This window comes from Microcaecilia unicolor, chromosome 1 (assembly GCF_901765095.1).
Source record: "Microcaecilia unicolor chromosome 1, aMicUni1.1, whole genome shotgun sequence".
Taxonomy (NCBI): domain Eukaryota; kingdom Metazoa; phylum Chordata; class Amphibia; order Gymnophiona; family Siphonopidae; genus Microcaecilia; species Microcaecilia unicolor.
In genome coordinates, this window is record NC_044031.1 from 322,564,292 (window position 1) to 322,585,967 (window position 21,676).

At 45.4% G+C, this 21,676-nt stretch overlaps 1 protein-coding gene across 3 annotated transcripts in view; it reads left to right on the top strand.

The window, feature by feature from the left end:
- The window catches only part of LOC115473804 (mevalonyl-coenzyme A hydratase sidH-like), a 58,276-nt gene extending 36,911 nt beyond the window's left edge, over nucleotides 1-21,365 (top strand). For all 3 annotated transcript variants that reach the window (XM_030208929.1, XM_030208937.1, XM_030208920.1), the window contains 2 exons: nucleotides 177-326; nucleotides 20,109-21,365. In XM_030208929.1, coding sequence (XP_030064789.1) covers nucleotides 177-326; nucleotides 20,109-20,329 — 371 coding nt within the window. In that variant the 3' untranslated portion in view covers nucleotides 20,330-21,365. The remainder of the gene's footprint in view (nucleotides 1-176; nucleotides 327-20,108) is intronic.
- Nucleotides 21,366-21,676: the final 311 nt, after the last annotated feature.

Genomic DNA, 21,676 nt, shown 5'->3' on the forward strand with positions numbered 1-21,676 from the left:
GCATGCTACCTGCCATCTCTTCTGAAGTTGCTACTTCTGCATGCATGAATTTTATACATTTGTTTGCAAAAATTCCTGTTAAGTGGAGGAAGTCTCTAAAATATATGTGTTTCATCATATAAAGAATGAAAATTGTAAACATTGAACATCATATTTCTCTTGTTTTACCGTTGCAGGCGTTCCGCTGATTGACGGTGGCACGGTGAGACTGCCCAAGCTTATTGGCCTATCGAGAGCACTGGATCTCATTTTAACTGGGCGATCTATTAGTGCACAAGAGGCCTATGAGTTTGGAATAGCGAATCGTGTTGTCCCAGATGGCCAAGGTTTGTGCTTCATGGGAAAGGGAAAAGCAGTGATTTATGAGTTTTGTTTTGTTCTTGCTTGCATTGATTGTATAATTAATATCTGAATGTTGTAGGAAAATAGAATTCAAGGTAAAGGAAATAATAATTGATTTGCTGAACAGTAGCAAAGTAATGGAGCAATTGCTTGTTTAATGTATTCCAGGGCCTTAACTGTGGGTGGGCATGAGGGGCTGAAGTCCAAGGAGCTACAAAATGACTGAAGTGCACATGTTTGCCAGCAGTGTATGAAAAGCCAGAAAGTTTGCAGCTCCATCCTCCTTCCATCTAAGTTGAAAGAGAGAGAAGGCAAGCAGACTGGGGGTCAGAGTGGAGGGAGAGAGAGAGAGAAGAATTTGGTTTATTTCTTCATAATATTGCACTTCAAGCTATACAGAACAGCAGAATAGTTTGCAACAATAAATATTGTAGTTGGGAGAAAAAGAAATACAAAAATCCATTTATTCACCTTGGCATCTGGAAATGTATAGTGACCTGGGTTCAGTTTGGGGGTAAATCTTCCCTTCCTTCCTGATGTTCTTCTTTTCTTGAATCTTTTTGTTTGATTATTAATGCAATTTAGAATTTATCATGGCTCAGTTCACAGTGCAGCTTGGGCAGAAGGTGATTGCAATAGTGAGGACCTACAAAAAACAGGACTGTCTCAAACATTTAAGATAATATGAAAAAGTCAGTGGATTAAGATGATTTGCAGAAGGATCTTGTGAGACTTGGAGACTGTCTAAATGGTAGATAAAATTTAACGTAGGTTTCCTTGTCATCAAGCAGGTGAAGCCATTACGTGTGGTTGTGTCCATCAACCAGCAGGGGGAGATAGAGAGCACTCAACTTTTCACAGTGCCTCATGGCCAGCCAGCTCCACTGCCTCTTTAGTATTCTCTATCTCCCCAAGCAGGGTGGCTGCAGCTTCTTCGAGCTCCATCAAAAATCTGCCTGGGGGTGGCTCCTGGCTTGCCAGTTGTTAGCCGGGGTGTTAGAGGCTATAGCAGCTTCACTTTGAAGGCACAAAGGTCAGCCGTTTCCCTGCCTTACCCATGCCCCGTGGATGTGGACATATTAGCTTACTTTTCCCTGTCCTTTCCCACTCAGTGGATGCAGGCACATTGGTTCGCCTTTCCCTGCCTTTCCCACTCATCTGAGCCTCCGGAGTTCTTATTACCTCTGCTTTCCTCACAGCGTTTAAAAAAAAAAAAATGGAACAGAGGTTTTCCTTTGATTCTTCTATGGGACCGGAGCTGTGATACTCGGTCCGGTGAGGTAAGAGTGTTTTCTAACTCCTCTGGGGTGGGCCCACGATCGGGGCGTTTTTGGCGTGAAACCGCCATTTTGAATTTTCCCGCAGTTTTCGACAATGGCTGCAGAGAATGTAAAGCACAGTTCTCGGTGTGGCAAGCGCAAATCAGCAGCGGGGCTCTGTAAATCGTGCTGTACAGGTGTAAGAGCCGGCCCGAGCATGGCGAGCGATGATTCTTCCCACTCAGAGCTGGCAGCGGGCGCCATTTTGAATTCTCCACATGGTGCGGCCTCCATAGAGATGGAGAGCCCTGAGCCCGGGGGGGGGGGGGGGGGGAACCTCGAATTGAGGCTATTCAGGGAGCGGCTAGCCCTGGACGGGATCTGGGTGCCCAGGGCGAGTTTTTCTCCCCTGATTTTGTGTTATTATTGCATAAAGCATACATGCTGAAAAGAGCTCTCCCTCGAGGGTCGTCTGAGGCCCCTTCTATTGTCCCCCCCAGTGGATTCTGGCCTGGGACTGCCCGCTGAGGCTATTTTCCCTGATAATTGGCATAAAGAAAAGCGTAGAAGGGCTAATTCCCCTTCAGATTGTGGTGCACCTCCTTCCCCCCCCCCCCCGTGGTCGGGCTGTGAGGATTTGGAGAGTTCTGGCAGGCCTTCGTGGTCTGAGGAGCCAGAGTCAGGTGCAGAATTACCACAGGATCTGGATGATCCCTCTGTGGTGAGGATTTTCCACCGTGATGAGCTGCCAGCGCTTATTTCAGATGCCCTACAGGTCCTTTCTATTGAAGAGCCTGACAGTGGCACGGCCTCCTCTGTGAATCCTAGGATGGCTAGTACCAAAAAGCCTGCTCGAACCTTTCCTTTGCATGACTCCATCCAAGAGCTTATTTCCGCTCAGTGGGCTGACCCCGAGGGACCTTTGAAAGTTTCCAGGGCTATGGGGCAATTATACTCTCTGCGTGAGGAGCATTTGGCTGCTTTGCAATGCCTAAAGTAGATGCCCTAGTCACTGCGGTGACAAAGAGAACTACCCTCCCTGTGGAAGGAGGAGTTGCCCTGAAGGATATACAAGACCGTAGGCTGAAAGCAGCACTTAAACGGTCCTTTGAAATTGCAGGTCCTACTATTCGGGTGTCTGCATGCAGTTGTTATGCTGCTAGAGCCTGCCTGGCATGGTTGCAACAGGCAGTGGAACAGCCCGGAGATGGAGCGGAGCCCTTCTCGGATGTGGCTCCGTGGCTGGAGTCGGCCTTGTCCTTTTTGACTGATGCCCTTTATGATATTGTCAGAGCTTCGGCTAAACAAATGGCAGTAGCAGTGGCGGCTCGCCGTCTTATTTGGCTACGACATTGGGCAGCGGACATGGCCTCTAAGCAAAGGTTGGTGAAGTTGCCCTTTCAAGGCCTTCTCCTATTTGGTGAGGAGTTGGAGAAAATTGTTAAAGGCCTGGGAGATCCTAAACCCCAGCGCTTGCCCGAAGATAGGCCAAGGCCTTCCTCCAAGGGCCAGGTGGTCCACTCCTCTTATAGACCTCGCTTCCGTGAAGCTAGAAGGTACCGCCCGGGGCGTTCTGCTGGGTTCACTTCTCGTGCCCGTTTTTCAGCAGAGGAACTCCTTTCGCTCGGACAAGTGTTCCGCAGCCACCGGCTCTAGGCCTGGAGTTCAGGGGCGACCCTCTCAATGATGGTGTGCCGGCCCCCTCCTCGCTTCCTGTCATCGGAGGACGTCTTTCCCTCTTTGCCAAGGAGTGGGCCAATATTTCCTCAGATCAGTGGGTTCTGGACCTGATCAGAGATGGCTACAGAATAGAATTCAACGCCCCAGTAAGAGATGTGTTTGTGGACTCCCGATGCGGTTCTGCCGCCAAACGGGCAGCGGTAGAGGAGACTTTGCAAGGTCTGATTCAGTTAGGGGCCTTGTCCCCGGTACCTCCCGCCGAACATGACTATGGCCGATACTCCATCTACTTTGTGGTGCCGCGAAAAGGTGGGTCTTTTCGTCCTATTCTGGACTTAAAAGAATTAAACAAGTCCCTGAGAGTGCGGCATTTCCACATGGAAACCCTGCGCTCCGTCATTGCTGCGGTACAGCCAGGAGAGTTTCTCACGTCTCTAGACCTGAAAGAAGCTTACTTGCACATACCAATTTGGCCCCCGCACCAGAAGTTTCTGAGGTTTGCGGTGTTGGGAAAACATTTCCAGTTCCGGGCCTTGCCTTTTGGCCTTGCCACAGCTCCCTGAAGCTTTTCGAAGGTAATGGTGGTAGTAGCTGCTTTGCTCAGGCGAGAAGGTATCAGGGTTCACCCGTACCTAGACGACTGGCTCATCAGAGCAGACTCTGTAACAGAGAGCTATCAAGCTACAGCCAGAGTGGTCTCAGTACTTCAATCTCTGGGCTGGGTCATCAATATGGCCAAAAGTCACCTGACCCCCTCGCAATCTCTAGAATATTTGAGGGCCAGGTTCGACATAGACTCGGGCTATGTATACCTACCCGAGCTAAGGCGGTGCAAGCTTCAGAATCAGGTCCGTCTGCTCCTGAGGATGCCCCGCCCGTGAGCTTGGGACATTGTCCAGCTGCTGGGATCGATGACAGCCACATTGGAAGTGGTGCCCTGGGCGAGAGCGCACCTGAGACCTCTACAGTATTCTCTACTTCAAAGATGGTCTCCAGTTTCTCAGGATTATCAATGCAGACTTTCTTGGCTCCCTGCGGCCCGACTCAGCATGGAGTGATGGCTCTCAGACAGCATGCTGCAGTGAGGAATTCTGCTGGCGCTCCCCGATTGGTGTCTAGTAGTGACAGATGCCAACCTGAAGGGCTGGGGCGCACATTGCAAGGGGAAGCATGCCCAGGGTCTATGGACACCCGAGGAGTCGGAGTGGTCCATCAACCGCCTGGAGTTGAAAGCGGTGTTTCAGGCGCTTCTGGCCTTTCAAGTGACCCTGGAAGGATTGGCTGTCAGAGTGATGTCGGACAACACGACAGCAGTGGCCTACATAAATCGACAAGACGGCACTCAGTGCAGAGCACTGGCCGCGCAGGCCGAACAGATTTGCCACTGGGCCGAGCTGCATCTTCAGTTTCTGTCGGCAGCTCACATTGCAGGTCAGAGCAACGTGCAAGCCGATTATCTAAGCAAGCATCAGATCGATGCAGCAGAATGGGAACTAGCAGGCGAAGTATTCCTGCAGATATGTGCCAAATGGGGCAAGCCCGTGATTGATCTTATGGCGACAAGTTCAAATGCCAAAGTCCCATGCTTCTTCAGCAGATGGAGAGATCCTCGCTCGGCAGGGTTGGATGCCTTGACTCAGCCCTGGCCTCCGGGCCTACTATATGTGTTCCCTCCGTGGCCCTTGATAGGGCGCGTGCTCCTGCGGATTCGGCTGCACCCAGGAGAAGTGGTCCTCATCGCCTCGGATTGGCCCAGGAGACCTTGGTATGCGGACCTCCGACAGATGCTAGTGGAGGCTCCCCTTCCTTTGCCTCTGGTACCGAACCTGTTCTCACAGGGCCCGGTAGCCATGGAGGACGCCTGCCGCTTTGGTCTTATGGCATGGCGATTGAGAGGGCGCAATTGAGGGACAAAGGCTATTCAAACACAGTCATTTCCACTCTCCTGCAGGTCCGCAAGCATTCCACTTCCGTGGCTTATGCCAGGATTTGGCGCCAGTTTAAGTCTTGGTGTGCTTCAAAAGCGATCACATCCATGTGGGCTCCTGTCTCGCCGATTCTGGACTTTTTGCAGGATGGTGTACAAATAGGCTTGGCCTGTAATTCCCTGCGGGTGCAAGTGGCAGCGTTGGCCTCCCTTCGTGGTAAGGTTGAAGGCGTGTCTTTAACTGCTCATCCAGATGTGGCACGGTTTCTTAGTGGGGTGCTTCGGCTCCGGCCTTCCGTGCGAGCACCCTGTCCAGCTTGGAACCTGGGGCTAGTTTTGAAGGCCCTGCAGGCTTCTTCTTTTGAGCCGCTTCGGCGAGCATCGGAGAAAGATTTGACACTAAAGGTCGTTTTTCTTGTGGCCATTACTTCGACGACACGGGTGTCAGAGCTCCAGGCGCTTTCCTGTAGAGACCCATTTCTGCAATTCTCAGAGTCCGGGGTCACGGTTCGGACCGTGCCTTCCTTCATGCCTAAGGTGGTTTCAGCGTTTCACCTAAACCAGCCTATTTTCTTGCCCTCCTTTGATAAGGAGGAGTTTCCAGAATCTTTTGGGCAGTTGCACCTGTTGGATGTGCGCAGGACTCTGCTGCAGTATCTGCGAGTTACTATCTATGATCACCTGTTTGTTTTGCTGTCAGGTCCTCGCAGAGGGTCTCCAGCGTCTAAAGCCACTATTGCCCGCTGGCTCAAAGAAACTATCTTTTCAGCTTATCTGCTTGCCTGCCGGTCTCCGCCTGTAGCCTTAAAGGCGCATTCTACCAGAGCGATTTCTTCCTCTTGGGCTGAAACTGGAGCACTCTCTCGTCAAGGGATATGCAGTGCAGCAATATGGGCTTCTAAGCTCTCTTTTGCCCGACATTACAGGCTGGATGTGGCTGCTAGGAGGGATGCGCGTTTTGGAGCACAAGTGCTAGCACGTGGTGTGACCTGTTCCCACCCTATATAGGGACTGCTTTGTTACATCCCATACGTAATGGCTTCATCTGCTTGATGACAAGGAAGGGAAAATTAAGTTCTTACCTTGGTAATTTTCTTTCCTTTAGTCATAGCAGATGAAGCCATGAGCCCTCCCTGTATGATTGTCTGTATGCTGTGAATCTGTTTCAGGTTCTGTTCTTGTTTCCTGAAGTTCCTTCCTTGGGAGAAAGTTGGAAAACAGTCTTCAGGATTCATGTTCACTTATAGGAGGATGAGTCCATTCCCTCCAGTTTATGTTTTGGAGGATGAGTTTATTCCCTCCAGGAGGATGTGTTCATTCCCTCCTTTTGAGTTCATGCCCTTGTTAAGGGGCCATCGTTCGCTGTAAGGAAAGTTCATGTTATTCCCATTGCGGTTTGCCATACTGCTTTGGAAGCTTCAAATACTGAAGAGGCAGTGGAGCTGGCTGGCCATGAGGCACTGTGAAAAGTTGAATGCTCTCTATCTCCCCCTGCTGGTTGATGGACACAACCATACATAATGGCTTCATCTGCTATGACTAAAGGAAAGAAAATTACCAAGGTAAGAACCTAATTTTCCCATATGCAAAGTGATTCATATAAGGAAAAGTAATCCTACAAGTACAAAATGTGAGCTCTTAGCTAAGAGTCACTTCCCGTGAAAAAGATCTTGGATGCATTATGGAGTGCTGTGGCTGCTTAAAAAATAAATGGAATGCTAAGGCTTATCTGAAAAGGGATGGAGAACCGAGAATAGTATTATTCCTCTACATAAGACCTTGATGCATCTGCACCTATTGTGTTCAGTTCTGGCCTTCCCATCTCAAAGAGGATATAGTGCAACAATAGAAGGTTCAGAGAAAGACGACAGAAATAAGGGGAATGCAACACCTTCCTTTCAAAGAAAGGCTAAGAAGGTTGTGGCTTTTCAGCTTGGAGAAAACAACTGAAAGGGGATAGGATAGAAGTCTATTTAAATTATGTCTGGAGTGGAACGGTTAAATAGGGAACAGGTTGTTAATGTTCTCAAGTAGTGCAAAAACAGTGCAGAAATATCTGTCCCAAATTTGACTTAAGTGGAGAGCTGAAGTCATGCTGTATTTAAAATAGCAGATCCTAGATGAATGGAAGTCAGTGCACAGCCTACATAAAGATGATTGTGTTGGAGAGAGAGAATGTCTGTCATTCATAAATCATATCCTCCTGGTTTGGGAAATTGGAGGATGAGATACTCAGTCATCACTTCTTAGAAGGGTAAAAATCACTGCTAATAAAATGCTGTTATTAATTGTGGCTACCATCCTTGTATCAAGTTAACTTATAGTGTGTTGTGGTTTTATATAATTTGTGGACGACTCTCTAGAGAATCAGGCAATATCTTACCACTGTCTTTCTAGCCATTTGTGTCGACTACCAAAAAAATGGTGTATTATATATTTTTTTAATGGCATGTTCTTGCTCATTCACTATTGTTGTTCATTTAAAACAACGTTACTTTCTTATGTTCTGCAACTTGAATGCAGTGGAGGAGTAGCCTAATAGTTAGTGCAGTGGGTTGAGAACCTGGGGAACCCGGGTCCATTCTCACTGCAGCTCCTTGTGATCCCTGGGCAAGTCACCTAACCCTCTGTTGCCACAGATACAGAACTTAGAGATTGTGAATCCATTAGGGGCAGATAAAGTATCTGCATATAATATATGTAAACTGCTCTGGTTGTACCACAGAATGGCAGTATATCAAATTCATGATTCTCTATACTATGACTTTCTCATGGAGCTATGGGCTTAAGGTGACCACCTGAGTTAGCTGTGCATCAGAACATGTGCTGAATCAAAAAAAAAAACTCAGCTTGATATATTAATTTTCTACCAACTATGCAGTTGAAAGAAAGTTAAAAGTATCAGGGATATAGGGTAGGATAGATGGTGGTGAAAAAGGCTAGTGCAGTGGCCTTTCATTATAGGTTCATAGCCTTTTCAACAAATCCCTGCACCCATCCAGCACAACAACATTATCCCTGTTTCCTTCCTCCTCTGCCCCACCCACCCACCTGGACAACATGTGAGACAGTAGAAGAACCAAATCTGCTTGGCTACCAGCCTTCTTCCAATACAAAATCCTTAGAATCCCCCAACCCAGGACGTCCTGATCACATGTACCCCTCTCCATGCAGAAGGAGAGATGCTTATCTTCTACTAACTTGCCCAGTACTGTTAAAATGGTACTAGTTAAGTGTCTTCTCATATTTTGACTGCATATGGGTTGACGTGTGAGTTGGTGGAAGCTGACACCATTTTCACAATGTTGGGTATGCTGAAAAGAGAATAGGTACTTCTGCTGTTGTCAGGGAAAAGGAAGAGGCCTAGGCCTTAGGAAGGGTTCAATGGCAACACTTACAGCCTAATTAACAGATTTGTAGTAATGTTACTGCAAAAATGCTTCTGCTGCATTCCTGGAACTTGACTGAGACCACCAATTCATCACATAAACTACCTTTGTAAAATTTCTACCAGCCTGGGTTGGAACTGGCGACCTTAGAGGTGAATGACTTGCAACAGTGTTACAGGGAATATTGTGGGCAGTTGATGGGTTGTCTGGGGATATTGGGAAGAAATCAGGCTTGGAGTGGCATTGTTGTCTGGGTGGGTGTGGGAATTTGTTGAAGAGACTATCATGATGATGCAGGGTCATCAGACTAGCCTCTATCACCACTCTCCACCCTACCCTGTCCCTAATATTGTTAATACTATTATATGTGTGGTTGAAAAAAATTATCTATTTCCAGTTGATTTACTGCCCTTAAAAATTTCAGTGTGGCTTAGAATGTTTTAAAAATTAAATAAAAAGGGGGAGATCACGTGTTGCTGTGAGCGGCGAAAGATGTGAATCACATCGGCTGCTCAGGGCCCCATCTGCAGTTTGGCCATTCCACCCCACTCCTGGACTTTAAAATCTGGATTCTGGATTTATGAGCTGGTAGCAACATATCGACAAATATTTAACACGAGCCGCGATGGTGCACGCACCAAAAAGCTTGAAACGGAAAGAGGAGCGGCAGAAACCTTTGGATTCCAAAATGGTGGCTGCCTCCCCGGCGGCCTTGTTGCCCCACTCGCCTCTGGACAACATAGTCTTAGAACTTACAGATTCGGTGGTACGCGCCCTGGACCCTAGATTCACACAACTGTCGGAACAACTTACAGGATTATCAGCTCTAACCTCCGAGCTAACACGCAGGACTGGGGAGCTGGAGGTGCGAGTGTCCGAGGTGGAGGATGTACAGCAGGCCCACGCGGGAGAACTAAAGAAGCTGGAACATTTGACCCAAGAATACCATCAGAAACTGGAGGATCTGGAGAATCGCTCCCGCCGTGATAATTTGCAGTTTGTCGGATTTCCAGAATCTATTGCTGAAACGAAACTTAAGCAAACACTGGAAACATGGCTCCTATCAACTTTCCCGGAAGCGGGGGAGGGAAGGGCGATCCGCCTTGAACGGGCCCATCGTATCGGCCAAAAGCCCACGAGAGATCTAAGGCCACGGGTTGTGATCGCTAAATTTCACAGTTACTCTCAGAAAGCAGCACTGCTGCGGCTTTATAAAACCTGCAGAGAGGATACAAAATTTGACAGCGAACTGGTAAAAAATTTTCTGGATTATTCTGTGGCCTTGACGGTTAAGTGCTGTGCTTTCTCTGTAATCTGTGTGAAACTGGTTGAAAAACAACTTCACTTTACTCTGCAGTACCCGGCCACCCTGAAAGTTCTTATAAATGGCACATGGAAATCCTTTCTAACACCTGAAGCAGCGTCGGAATGGCTTAACCGACCGGATACTTGAGCAGAGCCAGACACAAGGTTGCTGCCTTGGATTACACGTTCCCTTGTGGTTGGGGGGAGCATGTTTGAGAGTTGCCATGTTGGCAGTTTTGTGAGTTTGGAATGGGGATAGAACTATCTGAAGACTGAGCTGGGCTGCAATAAGAATGCCGTATAGGGGTCACTTCTGCGCCGGACAGACTCGACTGCAGATGGAAGAACTACACACAGGAGTGGTTATGATTGCTGGGGTCCAGCAATCCTGGGATCCGGTGCAGTGAGTGACCGGTTTGCGGAGAGAACATATAACTGGTTAGTTTTCATCCAGAGAGATCCTCTGTTTATAATTCTGAGAGACGTGTTACGGGTTTGAACCTATAATGGCGGACTGGGATGGGGACCCCACAGTGTTCTAGATCTCCTTTGATTGTCCTTTCATAGGAGGTGAGCGGTCATACTTATTTAGGTGTAGGGCACGGTCTAGTGGGATTGTTATTTTTGGTGGGGGGGGGGGGGAAGGGAGGTAGGAGGGGGCGGTTGGGCGGGAGGGGATGGCTGGGGGTGGGATTTAGTTGGCAGGGCGGGGGTAGAGAACCAACTAGAGGGTGGTGTAAACATTGGGTTGTTGTACCGAGTGGTGGGAGTCATGCGTGCTGGGCGTATGGAACTTTGTGTAACACAGGGGGAGCTGTACACCCACCTGTCCAGCAGTTTAGATGGCCCCTGGCTGAGGCTGGGCAGCAGGGGGTCTGAGAGGGACTTGAAAGTACTAGTAGTGTGGGCTCTGGATGAATGGGATGGCTAGGACCCCACCAACACGCTTAATTTCTTGGAATGTGGCAGGGATCACGTCCCCTATTAAACGCTCCAAAATCTTGTCGACTCTCAAGCACCATGGGGCCTCCATAGCATGCCTACAGGAGACAAAACTCTCAGATGCAGAACATCATAAACTGCGCCAGCAGGGAGTGGGGGAGTGCTACTTCTCCTCCTCTGCTGGTTGATGGGGGGGGGGGCGTGGTGGTTTTGTTTAAGTGGGGTCTACCCTGTGTGTCCTGATTGGTGGAGAAAGACTCTGAGGGCAGATATGTATTGGTGCATCTTAATTATATGGGTCAAGAGCAGGGCTTTTTTTGAGGGGGTACTTGGGGGTACTGAGTACCAGCACCTATTCCATTGTCTGCTAAAACTGACCCAAGTTTTAATGAAAGAGCTCAGGCTCTACACACCAATTCTGCCTTGTCATAGATTCTGTGACTGGTTGCAGGGGGCCTGGCTATTATGGGATGGGTCTGTCAGTGATCACCCCACCCCTGAAGGGTGTCCTGGCATTTGAGTATCAGCACCTTTTTTGCTAGAAAAAATGCACTGGTCAAGACTACTATTTATGCGCTGTGTACGGGCCAAATGTCTATGAAGCTGGGTTCTTTCAGGCACTTGTTAATTTAGGTCTTAGGAATTAGAAACTTTTACTTCTTTCCTAACAGCTAACCTTGAACCCAGCCATGTTCTCCCTGTGTTGATGGCAAGTAGCCGCAAATCTCCAGTGAGGGTGCACCTTCTATGTACCACCGAGCTATTGATTCTGGCCACAGATGCTATCACCTTAGGTTTGGAAGCCATCTTCCACACATTTCACGCCTAAGGAGCCTAGACTTACTGTGAGATGCTCCACATCAGTCACAAAAAGCTATATACCGTCTCTGATTTCAATTCTTCAAGGCATGAATCATGTTTGAGAACACGGTAAACAAAGGCTTAAATGGCAGTGTGCACTCTCTAGAACCAAACAAAATTCTTCATTTATAAATTTCAAACAATTTTACAAATGCAAACACTTGCTCAAGAAAAAGAAGGAATAATATTAATTCAAAACGAAGAAAAGAAAACATTTTCCATTTCAGGAAACTTCAGGTAACCATAGCAATTTCATACTACTAAAATAGAAAATCTACAAGAATCCCTTCTTTAGACTCCAGATTTTTTTTGGGCGGCCGGAGGGGGGGCATAGATAAGGAGATAAATGAAGCAAAAAGAGATAAAAAAAAAAGGCTTGGCCAGAATATTCAGCCAGCTCCTATCCCTAATTATGATGACACCACTGCGCTGATTAACATTTTTACATCAAGAAAAGATCTAAGAAGTTCTGGGGCAAAAAATACATACTTCATTCCCAAATATTTCACCACACATCTGCACGGGTATGCTAACAAGAAAGAAACACCCAATTTTATTGTTTCATCTCTCCTTACAAAGAACTCCTTCTATCTTTCCTGAGTAGTTTTAGTCACATCTGGTAAAGCCATACCAATTGTCCATAGAAGAGAACACACGGAGTTCCTAAAATACAGTCACATAATTGAATTCAGACCTTGTTAAAAAAACGTGGAGGGGCATAATCGAAAGGGGTGCCCAAGTTTTCCTGAGGACTTCCTCGCAGGACGTCCCAGCGAAGGGGTGGGGAAACTCGTATTATCGAAACAAGATGGGTGTCCATCTTTTGTTTCGATAATACAGTCGTGGACGCCCAAATCTTGACATTTAGGTTGTCCCTAGAGATGGTTGTCCTTAGGCTTGGTTTTTTCTGATTTTTGGCGATAATGGAAACTAACGACGCCCATCTTAGAAACGACCAAATGCAAGCCCTTTGGTCGTGGGAGGAGCCAGCATTCATAGTGCATTGGTCCCCCTGACATGCCAGGACACCAACTGGGCACCCTAGGGGGCACTGCAGTGGATTTCAGAAAAAGCTCCCAAGTACATAGCTCCCTTACCTTGTGTGCTGAGCCCTCCAAAACCCACTACCCACAACTGTACACCACTACCATAGCCCTTATGGGTGAAGGGGGGCACCTGTATGTGGGTACAGTGGGTTTCTGGTGGGTTTTGAAGGGCTCACATTTACCACCACAAGTGTAACAGGTAGGGGGGATGGGCCTGGGTCCGCCTGCCTGAAGTGCACTGCACCCACTAAAACTGCTCCAGGGACCTGCATACTGCTGTCATGGAGCTGGATATGATATTTGAGGCTGGCAAAAAATATTTTAAAAACTTTTTTGAGGGTGGGAGGGGATTAGTGACCACTGGTCATCCCCAATTCCCTCTGGTGGTAATCTGGTCAGTTCGGGCACCTTTTTGTGGCTTGGTCATAAGAATAAAAGGACCAGGTAAAGTTGTCCAATTGTTTGTCAGGGATGTCCTTTTTTTCCATTATGGGTTGAGGACGCCCATGTGTTAGGCACGGCCAAGTCCCGCTTTCACTATGCCTCCGACTTGCCCCCGGGAACTTTGGTCATCCTCATGACGGAAAGCAGTTGGGGATGCCCAAAATCGGCTTCCGATTATGCCGATTTGAGCGACCCCGTGAGAAGGACGCCCATCTTGCGATTTGTGTTGAAAGATGGGCGTCCTTCTCTTTCAAAAATAAGCCTGAAAGGCGACTTCCAGTCAAGATGGCGATCGTGTGAGGGTGTGAGTTACACAAGCTCCCGAACGTCAGTGTCTGCTTCAGTAGCGCTTACCTTTTTTTCTTTTCGCCTGCGATAATGGTGAAGAGAAAGGGGAAAGTCGGGGCTAAAGCCGCTGCGAGCCCCGGCGGTAATCCAGCGCTCCGACAGCCGACTCTAGAGTCGTTTGGTCTTTGTGCTCCGGGCGCCCAAGTTCCTGCTTTGGTTGGGTCCCCAGGACAACAGGGGGACCTTAGCGTTGAGACGACTTCTTTAAGTCCGCCCCTGCAAGCTGCGCCGCTGAGACCGAGCGGGAAACAAGGAGCGATGGGAGAATTTCAGATGACCTTTGCTGAGGTTAGCGGCGGCCCCATCGGCTTTTCGACCCCGGGAGGAGTGTCAACAGAAGAAGGGGCGGGAGGTTTTGATTCCTCGCCCTCTCCCACCCAGGAGATCCCGCTCAAGGTACTCGGAGTAAGGAGTAAACCCGCAGCGGTAACCTTAGAGGCCCTCTGGGAGGTGATTCAGACTATTAATTCGTCACTGCTACAATTAACAACTTCCTTCAATACTGAAGTTAAGGATTTAAAAGATTTTCGTCGAACGATGGAATCAAAGGCTCAGGAACAAGAAGTAAAAAGTGAGTTAAATTTGCAAGAAATAAAGAATTTACAGACTGCTGTTGCTAATATGGTCGTTGAAAAAGATCTGACTCGAAGGAAAATTGAATTTTTTGATAATCAACTCAGGCGTAACAACCTGAGATTTTTGAATTTTCCTAAGACTCCTTTAATATCATCCATAGAAATGCTGAAAAAATATTTCCTTGAAGTACTTGGTATTCCAAAAGAAGCCATGCCTCCTATTGTGAAGGCTTTCTATGTTACAGGAGCTAATGTAGCCCAGATAGAGACTCCGGAAATGAATCTGACACAACTTTTAGAAACATCATCTTTAGAAGTTGTAACTGAGCGCACGACTCTTCTTGCCACCTTTGCTTTTGAAACTGATCGGAATCACGTTTTCAGACTTTACTTCAGACATATGGCTGCCCAGTTCTTTGGATCAAAAATACAAATTTTTCCCGATCTCAGTAAAAATACTCAGAGAAGGAGACGAGAATTTTTGGGACTTAGGCCCCGGGTTCTCGCTCTAGGGGGCACATTTAAATTGAAATTTGCTTGTAGATGTATAATTTCCTTAAATACAATGTTCTATGTATTTTTTGAACCAGATAAGCTGAGACAGTTTATAACTGTTAAAGAGAGTGGTGGCGAAAGAGTTCTGGTCACCCCAGTAGGGAGCTGAAACCGCAGGCAAGAACTGGGCTCTACCCTTATAATTAGTTTTCTTTTTCTTATTTGAACATTTCCTTATATCTTGACCCCATATTGTGGACTAAGTAACAATAAGTAGTAGTAGTAGTAGTAATGTAATTTCTTTTATTACTCCTTGAGATATAGGGGTGGGGGAAAATATGCCTTTGAATATTTACCTGTTTTCCTATATTTACTTAATGTAAATTTTATTTTGAAAATGATAAATAAAAATTAAAAAAAAAAAAAAAAAATAAGCCTGAAAGGCAACAAGTAAAGTTTCACGCTCAATATTTTCCAGAAAATAACTTTCCAAGAGTGCTAAAAGGTATTTTAAATCACCTTTATCAGAAGAAGACTGAATTTGCACATCCATTACCTGGGGATTAGGAAGTGAACCATATGTAACATTCTTCTGCGTAGTTGGCAAAAAGTAGATTTTATTGAAAGAGGGAATGGCTTCAGGAGTCAAACTTTTTAAAAGAGTCCTCAGGGGTCATTCCCACTAACCTAGGAAAATTTGCTTTAGTTTCTCGACTGAACTTAGGTTGTTTGGGCTCTTATAGTTGTGTCAGGATGGGCTATAAGAGTAAAAGCCCTTTCTGGCAATTTATTTGTAGTAAAGGGGGTAGAGCGTATAGGGGAAGGGGATGCTTGAGAAGGTGGGGTGAGGATATTGTTTGATAATTATTATGTAATATTGTTCTTCAGGTTGCTGGTAGGGTATTTTTAAGTTTGCATCAGACTGTTGTATTCCTAATTTTCAATTAAAAGATTCTATAAAAAAAAAATTGAGCAGGTTGCTGACCCTATGGGCAGATATGTGTACTCTATAATAGTGTTTCTGTGTATGCCCAAATGAGCAACAAAAAGATTTCTATCTCACACTGGAACAAAGATTATTGCAAATGAAAGAAGGATAATGGATTATAGGAGGCAATTTTATTGTGACAGTTCCCTCCCAGTAGATAGTTGGGCTCATTTTCGAAAAAGAAGGACACCCATCTTTCGACATGAATCGAAAGATGGACGTCCTTCTCTCAGAAATGTCCAAATTGGTATAATTGAAATCGATTTTGGATGTCCCCAACTGCACTCCGTCGCAGGGACGGCCAAAGTTCAAGGGGGTGTGTCGGAGGCGTAGCGAAGGCGGGACATGGGCATGCCTAACACTTAGACGTCCTTGACCCATAATGGAAAAAAAGGACGTCCCTAATGAACACTTGGACGTGTTCACCCGGACCTGTTTTTCTTACGACTAAGGCACAAAAAGGTGCCCAAACTGACCAGACTACCACCGGAGAGAATCGTGGATAACCTGCCGTTACTCCCCCAGTGGTCACTAATCCCCTCCCACCCTCTAAAAACATCTTCCAAAATATGTCGTGCCAGCCTCTATTCCAGCCTCAGATGTCATACTGAGGTCCATGACAGCGCTTGCAGGTCCCAGGAGCGGTTTTGGTGGGTACTGCAGTGCACTTCAGACAGGCAAACTCAGGTCCATACCCCCCTGCCTGTTACATTTGTGAAGGAAACGGCGAGTTCTCCAAAACCCACCACAAACCCACTGTACCCATATATAGGTGCCCCCCTTCACCTGTAAGGGCTATGGTAGTGGTGTACAGTTGTGGGTTTTGGGGGCTCATCACACAAGGTAAGGGAGCTATGTTCCTGGGAGCAATTTATGAAGTCCACTGCAGTGCCCCCTAGGGTGCCCAGTTGTTGTCCTGGCATGTCAGGGGGAGCAGTGCACTACAAATGCTGGCTCCTCCCATGACCAAAGGGCTTGCATTTGGTCGTTTCTGACATGGATGTCTCTGGTTTCGAAAATCGCTGAAAATCAGAAATGTCCTAGTGTACCCCTTGCCAGTCAGGTTTTCAGGATATCCATAATGAATATGAATAAACTTGATTTGCATGCACTACCTCCATTATATGCAAACCTCTTTCATACATATTCATTGTGGATATGCTGGGAACCTGACTGGCAAGGGGTATTCCAGGACCAGACTTGGGAAACACTGTTCTAATAGGACTGTCCATAACATCTGAAGCTGTCATAGAGCCTGGTATGTACTGTCTCATTTACATCTTTGGATGGTGGTGGGTCATGCCTTAATTCCTCCAGTGGTCATTTGGGGCACCTTTTTGTGACTTAGTCATTATTAAGACAGGTCTAGCCCAAAACATCCAACTTTTAGCCGTGGATATTTTTGCTTTGTTCCATTATGGCAGAAAAACGTCCAAGTGTTAAGAACATGCAGATCCTGCCCCCAACATGCCCCCTTGTGATCTGGACACACTTCAGATGAACTGCATAGAAAAACATCTTAAAATGGGTTTCAAAAATAGCAAATTGGATGTTTTGGGGGAAAAAAGTACAAATACCACATTGTGCCACTTTTTGGACATTTTTCTGTTTCGAAAATGAGCCTCCATAGTTTAACCAGAAAGTTTTGCAGGCAAAAGGACTGTGTAGGAAACTAGAAAGGAAATGGTCTAAGGGCCGTTCTGAGTCTAATAAAATGGTATGGTGGAATGCTGTCCAAGAGTATAAACAAGATTAAACAAGCCAGTGTGAAATATTGTGATGTCTATATAGGTTACAGTTCCTTAGATACTAAAAATTTATTCGAGCTAGTTAATAATTTGTGTAGTACAAAGGAACAGACATCTGTGAATGAAGTACCACCTTCAGCTATGGAGTTAGCCCAATATTGTAAGCAATATCTTCCGTTGTCTTGTCCTTACAACATACTGAGTTATGGGTAAGTTGGCTAATGGTTTAAATTAAATCTCAGGTGATAAATTGTGGTCTTCCTTTTCACCTCTTTCCTATTATTCAGTTATGTCCACAGAAATATGCTTCTGCCTCTTGCTTGCTGAATGTCTGACCTAGTTATTTGCTAAGGGCTTCTTCATCAGAATTTATTGATCATTTCACACAATACCTGAATTTTATGTTAGATCAAGGTGTATACCCAATTGAGAAGGGAGCGATATTAACACCAATACCTAAAAACCTATACCTAATTATCATCCAGTAGCCTCCATCCCCCTCTTAAATAAGGTATTGGGGGGCCTGGTCACTCAGCAATTGATGACGTTTTTGCACAATCATGATATACTTCATGAATCACAATCCGGTTTCACATTGAAGTATAGTACGGGGACAGTCCTAGCGATGTTAATAGCGGAATAAAGAAGATTAGTCAGTTTGGGTAATAAGGTGATCATTTTGCAGTTTGATATGTCAAGTGCTTTTGCCATAGTGGGCTATAACATTTTACTTTAGCTTCTTGATTATGCTGGTATCACTGGTAATGTCCATAAATGGTTTCTGGGTTTTTTAGGTTGTAGATCTTATAGTGTGAAGGTGTCTGCAGCTTTGTCATCAGAATGGAGATTCGAATGTGGTGTATCACAGCAGTCACCTGTTTTCCCCAATTTTATTTAATATTGTCATAGCTCAGTTGGGTAAAAAAAAAAGACTTCTTTAAGGTTAAACTCTTTTTCTACGCTGTCAGTGTGACTATCTATATCCCATTTCATCATTCCATGAATGACATTTTCTCTCTTATCAAAGGCAGTTTAGATACTTTAGAATCATAGGTGGTGCTGTTTAAATGTAAACTGAGTAAAGAGAAAACTAAATTTTTAATAGTAGCCCGCATCAGCCTGTTACAGAATGTAAATTCATTATAGATAATGTGACTCATGGTCTGGAGAATAACTTGAAAATACTAGGCATGGTGCTGGACGACTATCTGACATTCAAATCACAGGTATAAATGGTGCTTTCTAAAGTGTTTAGAATGTTATGGAAATAACGAGTAAGGAATTGCTTCTGTTTGCTTATCGCTTGTTGGTACAATCTTTAGTACTTACCAGTTTAGACTATTGTAACATTGTGTATATTGGATGTAAAAAATCACTGTTGTTCAAACTTGAGATGGTGCCTTTTTGATATGTAGAGTATCAAAGTTCAAAAGAGCCTCACTATTGTTGGTGAGGCTGCATTGGTTACCTGTACAGGTTTAAGTTATGCACGCTCATTTTTCAAGTAATATATGGAATTGCACCCAGGTAGATGCAGGAGCTTATCAACTTGTCCGATAGAAATGCTGATCTTCGATCTAGGAATGTAATTCTTTCATTCCCTAGTTGTAAGGATATTTGTTTTTAAAACTTTTCATTCAGTCACTTTTTCTTACTCGACATCTGATTGGTGGATGTGACACCCCAAGCGAGAGACTAGGGTGGGCCTGTGGAATAACACAGCCGGGCAAGGGATATAAGTGATAACAAGTGTTTTATGTAGTTTAATCGTGAGGCCTGTTTAGTTTAATCCAGGAAATAGATAATGATAGGGAAAGGGAACAACAAATTGCTAATTTAATCCAGGAACAAAAGACAGAATGCCTCTGTAGTTCAATAAGCAGTCCTAACAAGCCTCATGCTAGCAAGGCCCGAACACAGTCTGAGGCTGGTAGGGCGGCCCCGCCCCAAATACAGTATGGGAGCCTTTCTCGGTTCTTCTCCAAATACTAGGGTCTGGCTCCAGCCAGACCTCTAAGCAAGGTGGTGGCATATATTGGGGCTTTGATTCTTTCTCTCTCCGGGCCCTCCTTAACCTCAGTCAGTCCCTGTCTTATGTACTTCCTGGTTTTTGGCGCACCTCTCCTCCCGGTTCACTTCCTCTCGGGTGGGACTAGTGTTCTTAAGGTGGCTCAAGCTATCTATGGGACCATTCTTAAAGATGAGGGGCAGAGTTCTATAAATCCCCTCACAGTGGAATACTTTACCGGTAGAAATCAGATCCTCACCATTATGTGATATATTTTATGGGGCGTTAAAATCTTTTCAGAAAGTTCCGGACTTCTTGAGCAGAAAGGAGATTGTATTAACCTGAATGAAGTGGTTGTGTTCTGCTATATTCCTTGGTATGCAATTTGTATTGATCTGTAAGCCACATTGAACTTCACAGCTAATGTGGGATAGAAATATAATGCAACATTTTAACAATCTGAGCTCCAACCATTATTTTTATTTATTTATTAGGAATTCACTCAAGGCAGTGTACCGTAATAAAGGCATTTTCTGAAATTTCAGTGTTCAGAAAGTTTTATTCTACAAAATTGTAGGTAGAGTACAACTAATGCGGCCTAGTATTATTAGCCCCGTGTTGCTTCAAAGTCTGTCCGGTGAAATTTTAAGTAACTTTCTTTAATGTTCATGTTTGTAGTTTTTATAGGAATTTGCTGTGCATGCATATTTTTTCCATTCTTTCACACCACCCTTATTACTTTTTCTTTCAGCTCTTCATCATGCCATCGAGTTGGCCAGAAAAATCTCTTCCTTTCCACAGCGATGCATGAATTTAGACAGAGCTTCTGCCTACTACAGCACTTTTGACGCTCGGTCTTTCACAGAAGCCATGCAATATGAGACTGAAAATAGTATACAAGTACTTATGGAAGAGTCTGTCCCTGGTGCCAGGAGGTTCAACTCGGGAGAGGGACGGAGTGGAAAGTTATAAAGTAAGACAGGAGACAAAATGGCTCAGTAGATGAGCACACAATTTCACACTAGTTTCCCTTTTAAATCCAGGTTGCTAATGACAGAAAAATAAGTGCCTTAGGAAAGAAGTTGGTAACCTATGTCAAAAGGCATTGTCAGTGGAAAGAGCATAAGAACATAACTAAAAATCAGCATTGGTTAGCATGCACCAGCGAAGAGGCCATAAGTGAATTAAGACATATTGGTGGGAAGTGGAAGATAAGCCCTCTGCCCCGTTTCACATTGGCGGTGGTCTGGCTCACCAGCATGCTTGACTCAAGTCAGTAAAGTTGAAATGCCTATATATTAGAGCATAGCTGTGGCATGTTAGATATCTATTTTTATAAAGTTTATTCTCAGTTTATACAATAACAGTGACATCTTACAATCAAACATTTTAGCAATACATTAAAATGTCACTACCCCCATATCTAACCTTTCCCCAACAACATGCATAAAGTAAAATAAAGTGCAGTTTTCCAAAATATATACATTCAGCTAGAGACATATTCAGTTGTCTGTTTTAGTGGAAAATGTATCATGCCTTGCGGTTGTTGGTGAGATTTGAAAATCAAGTCTTGGAAAAGAAATAAATACCCATCCTCCTGTTCAGTTCAGAATCAGCTTCCACATTTCATAAACATAATATTGTCATCTTTAATGTTTGGGTTAGAGGTTCCAGTTCATAGGTATAATTTCATATCTGTTGTATCCAAGCCTCTCAAATTCTGAAAAGCAGAAAAGTAGGACTATTCCAGTGGCTAACAATTATCCTTCTTGATGTTACCATGTGCAAGAAAATCCTTTGCAGTATTACAATGTGAGCCTCTATTGGACTTTTCTCAACACACAATAAAAAACAAACAAACAATGCCTTAATGTTTTATAGATGAGATTATTCTAGGTCCCTCCTATTCTCTAAAGAAATATGTTTTAACCCAAGCCTCAAAATATGAGCAGAGGAGTAACCTACCGTGTTTCCCCGAAAATAAGACACTGTCTTATATTAAATTTTGCTCCCCAAGACCTGCTAGGTCTTATTTTCAGGGGAGGCCTTATTTTTCGGGGAAACATCGGGGTCACCCCCCACCCGAGATCGCCGGCTCCCCCCCTCGATCGGCGGCTCCCCCTGCCCTCAGTCGCTCCCGGAACTAACCTCTTAAATGCTTCCTTTCACTATTCATCTTCGCACTCGCCGCAAGCAGCAGGGCAGGCCACTCCTTCCTTCCATGTCCCGCCCTAGCCTGACGTAACGTAACGTCAGGAGAGGGCGGGACACGGAAGGAAGGAGTGGCCAGCCCTGCTGCTTGCGGCGAGTGCGAAGGTG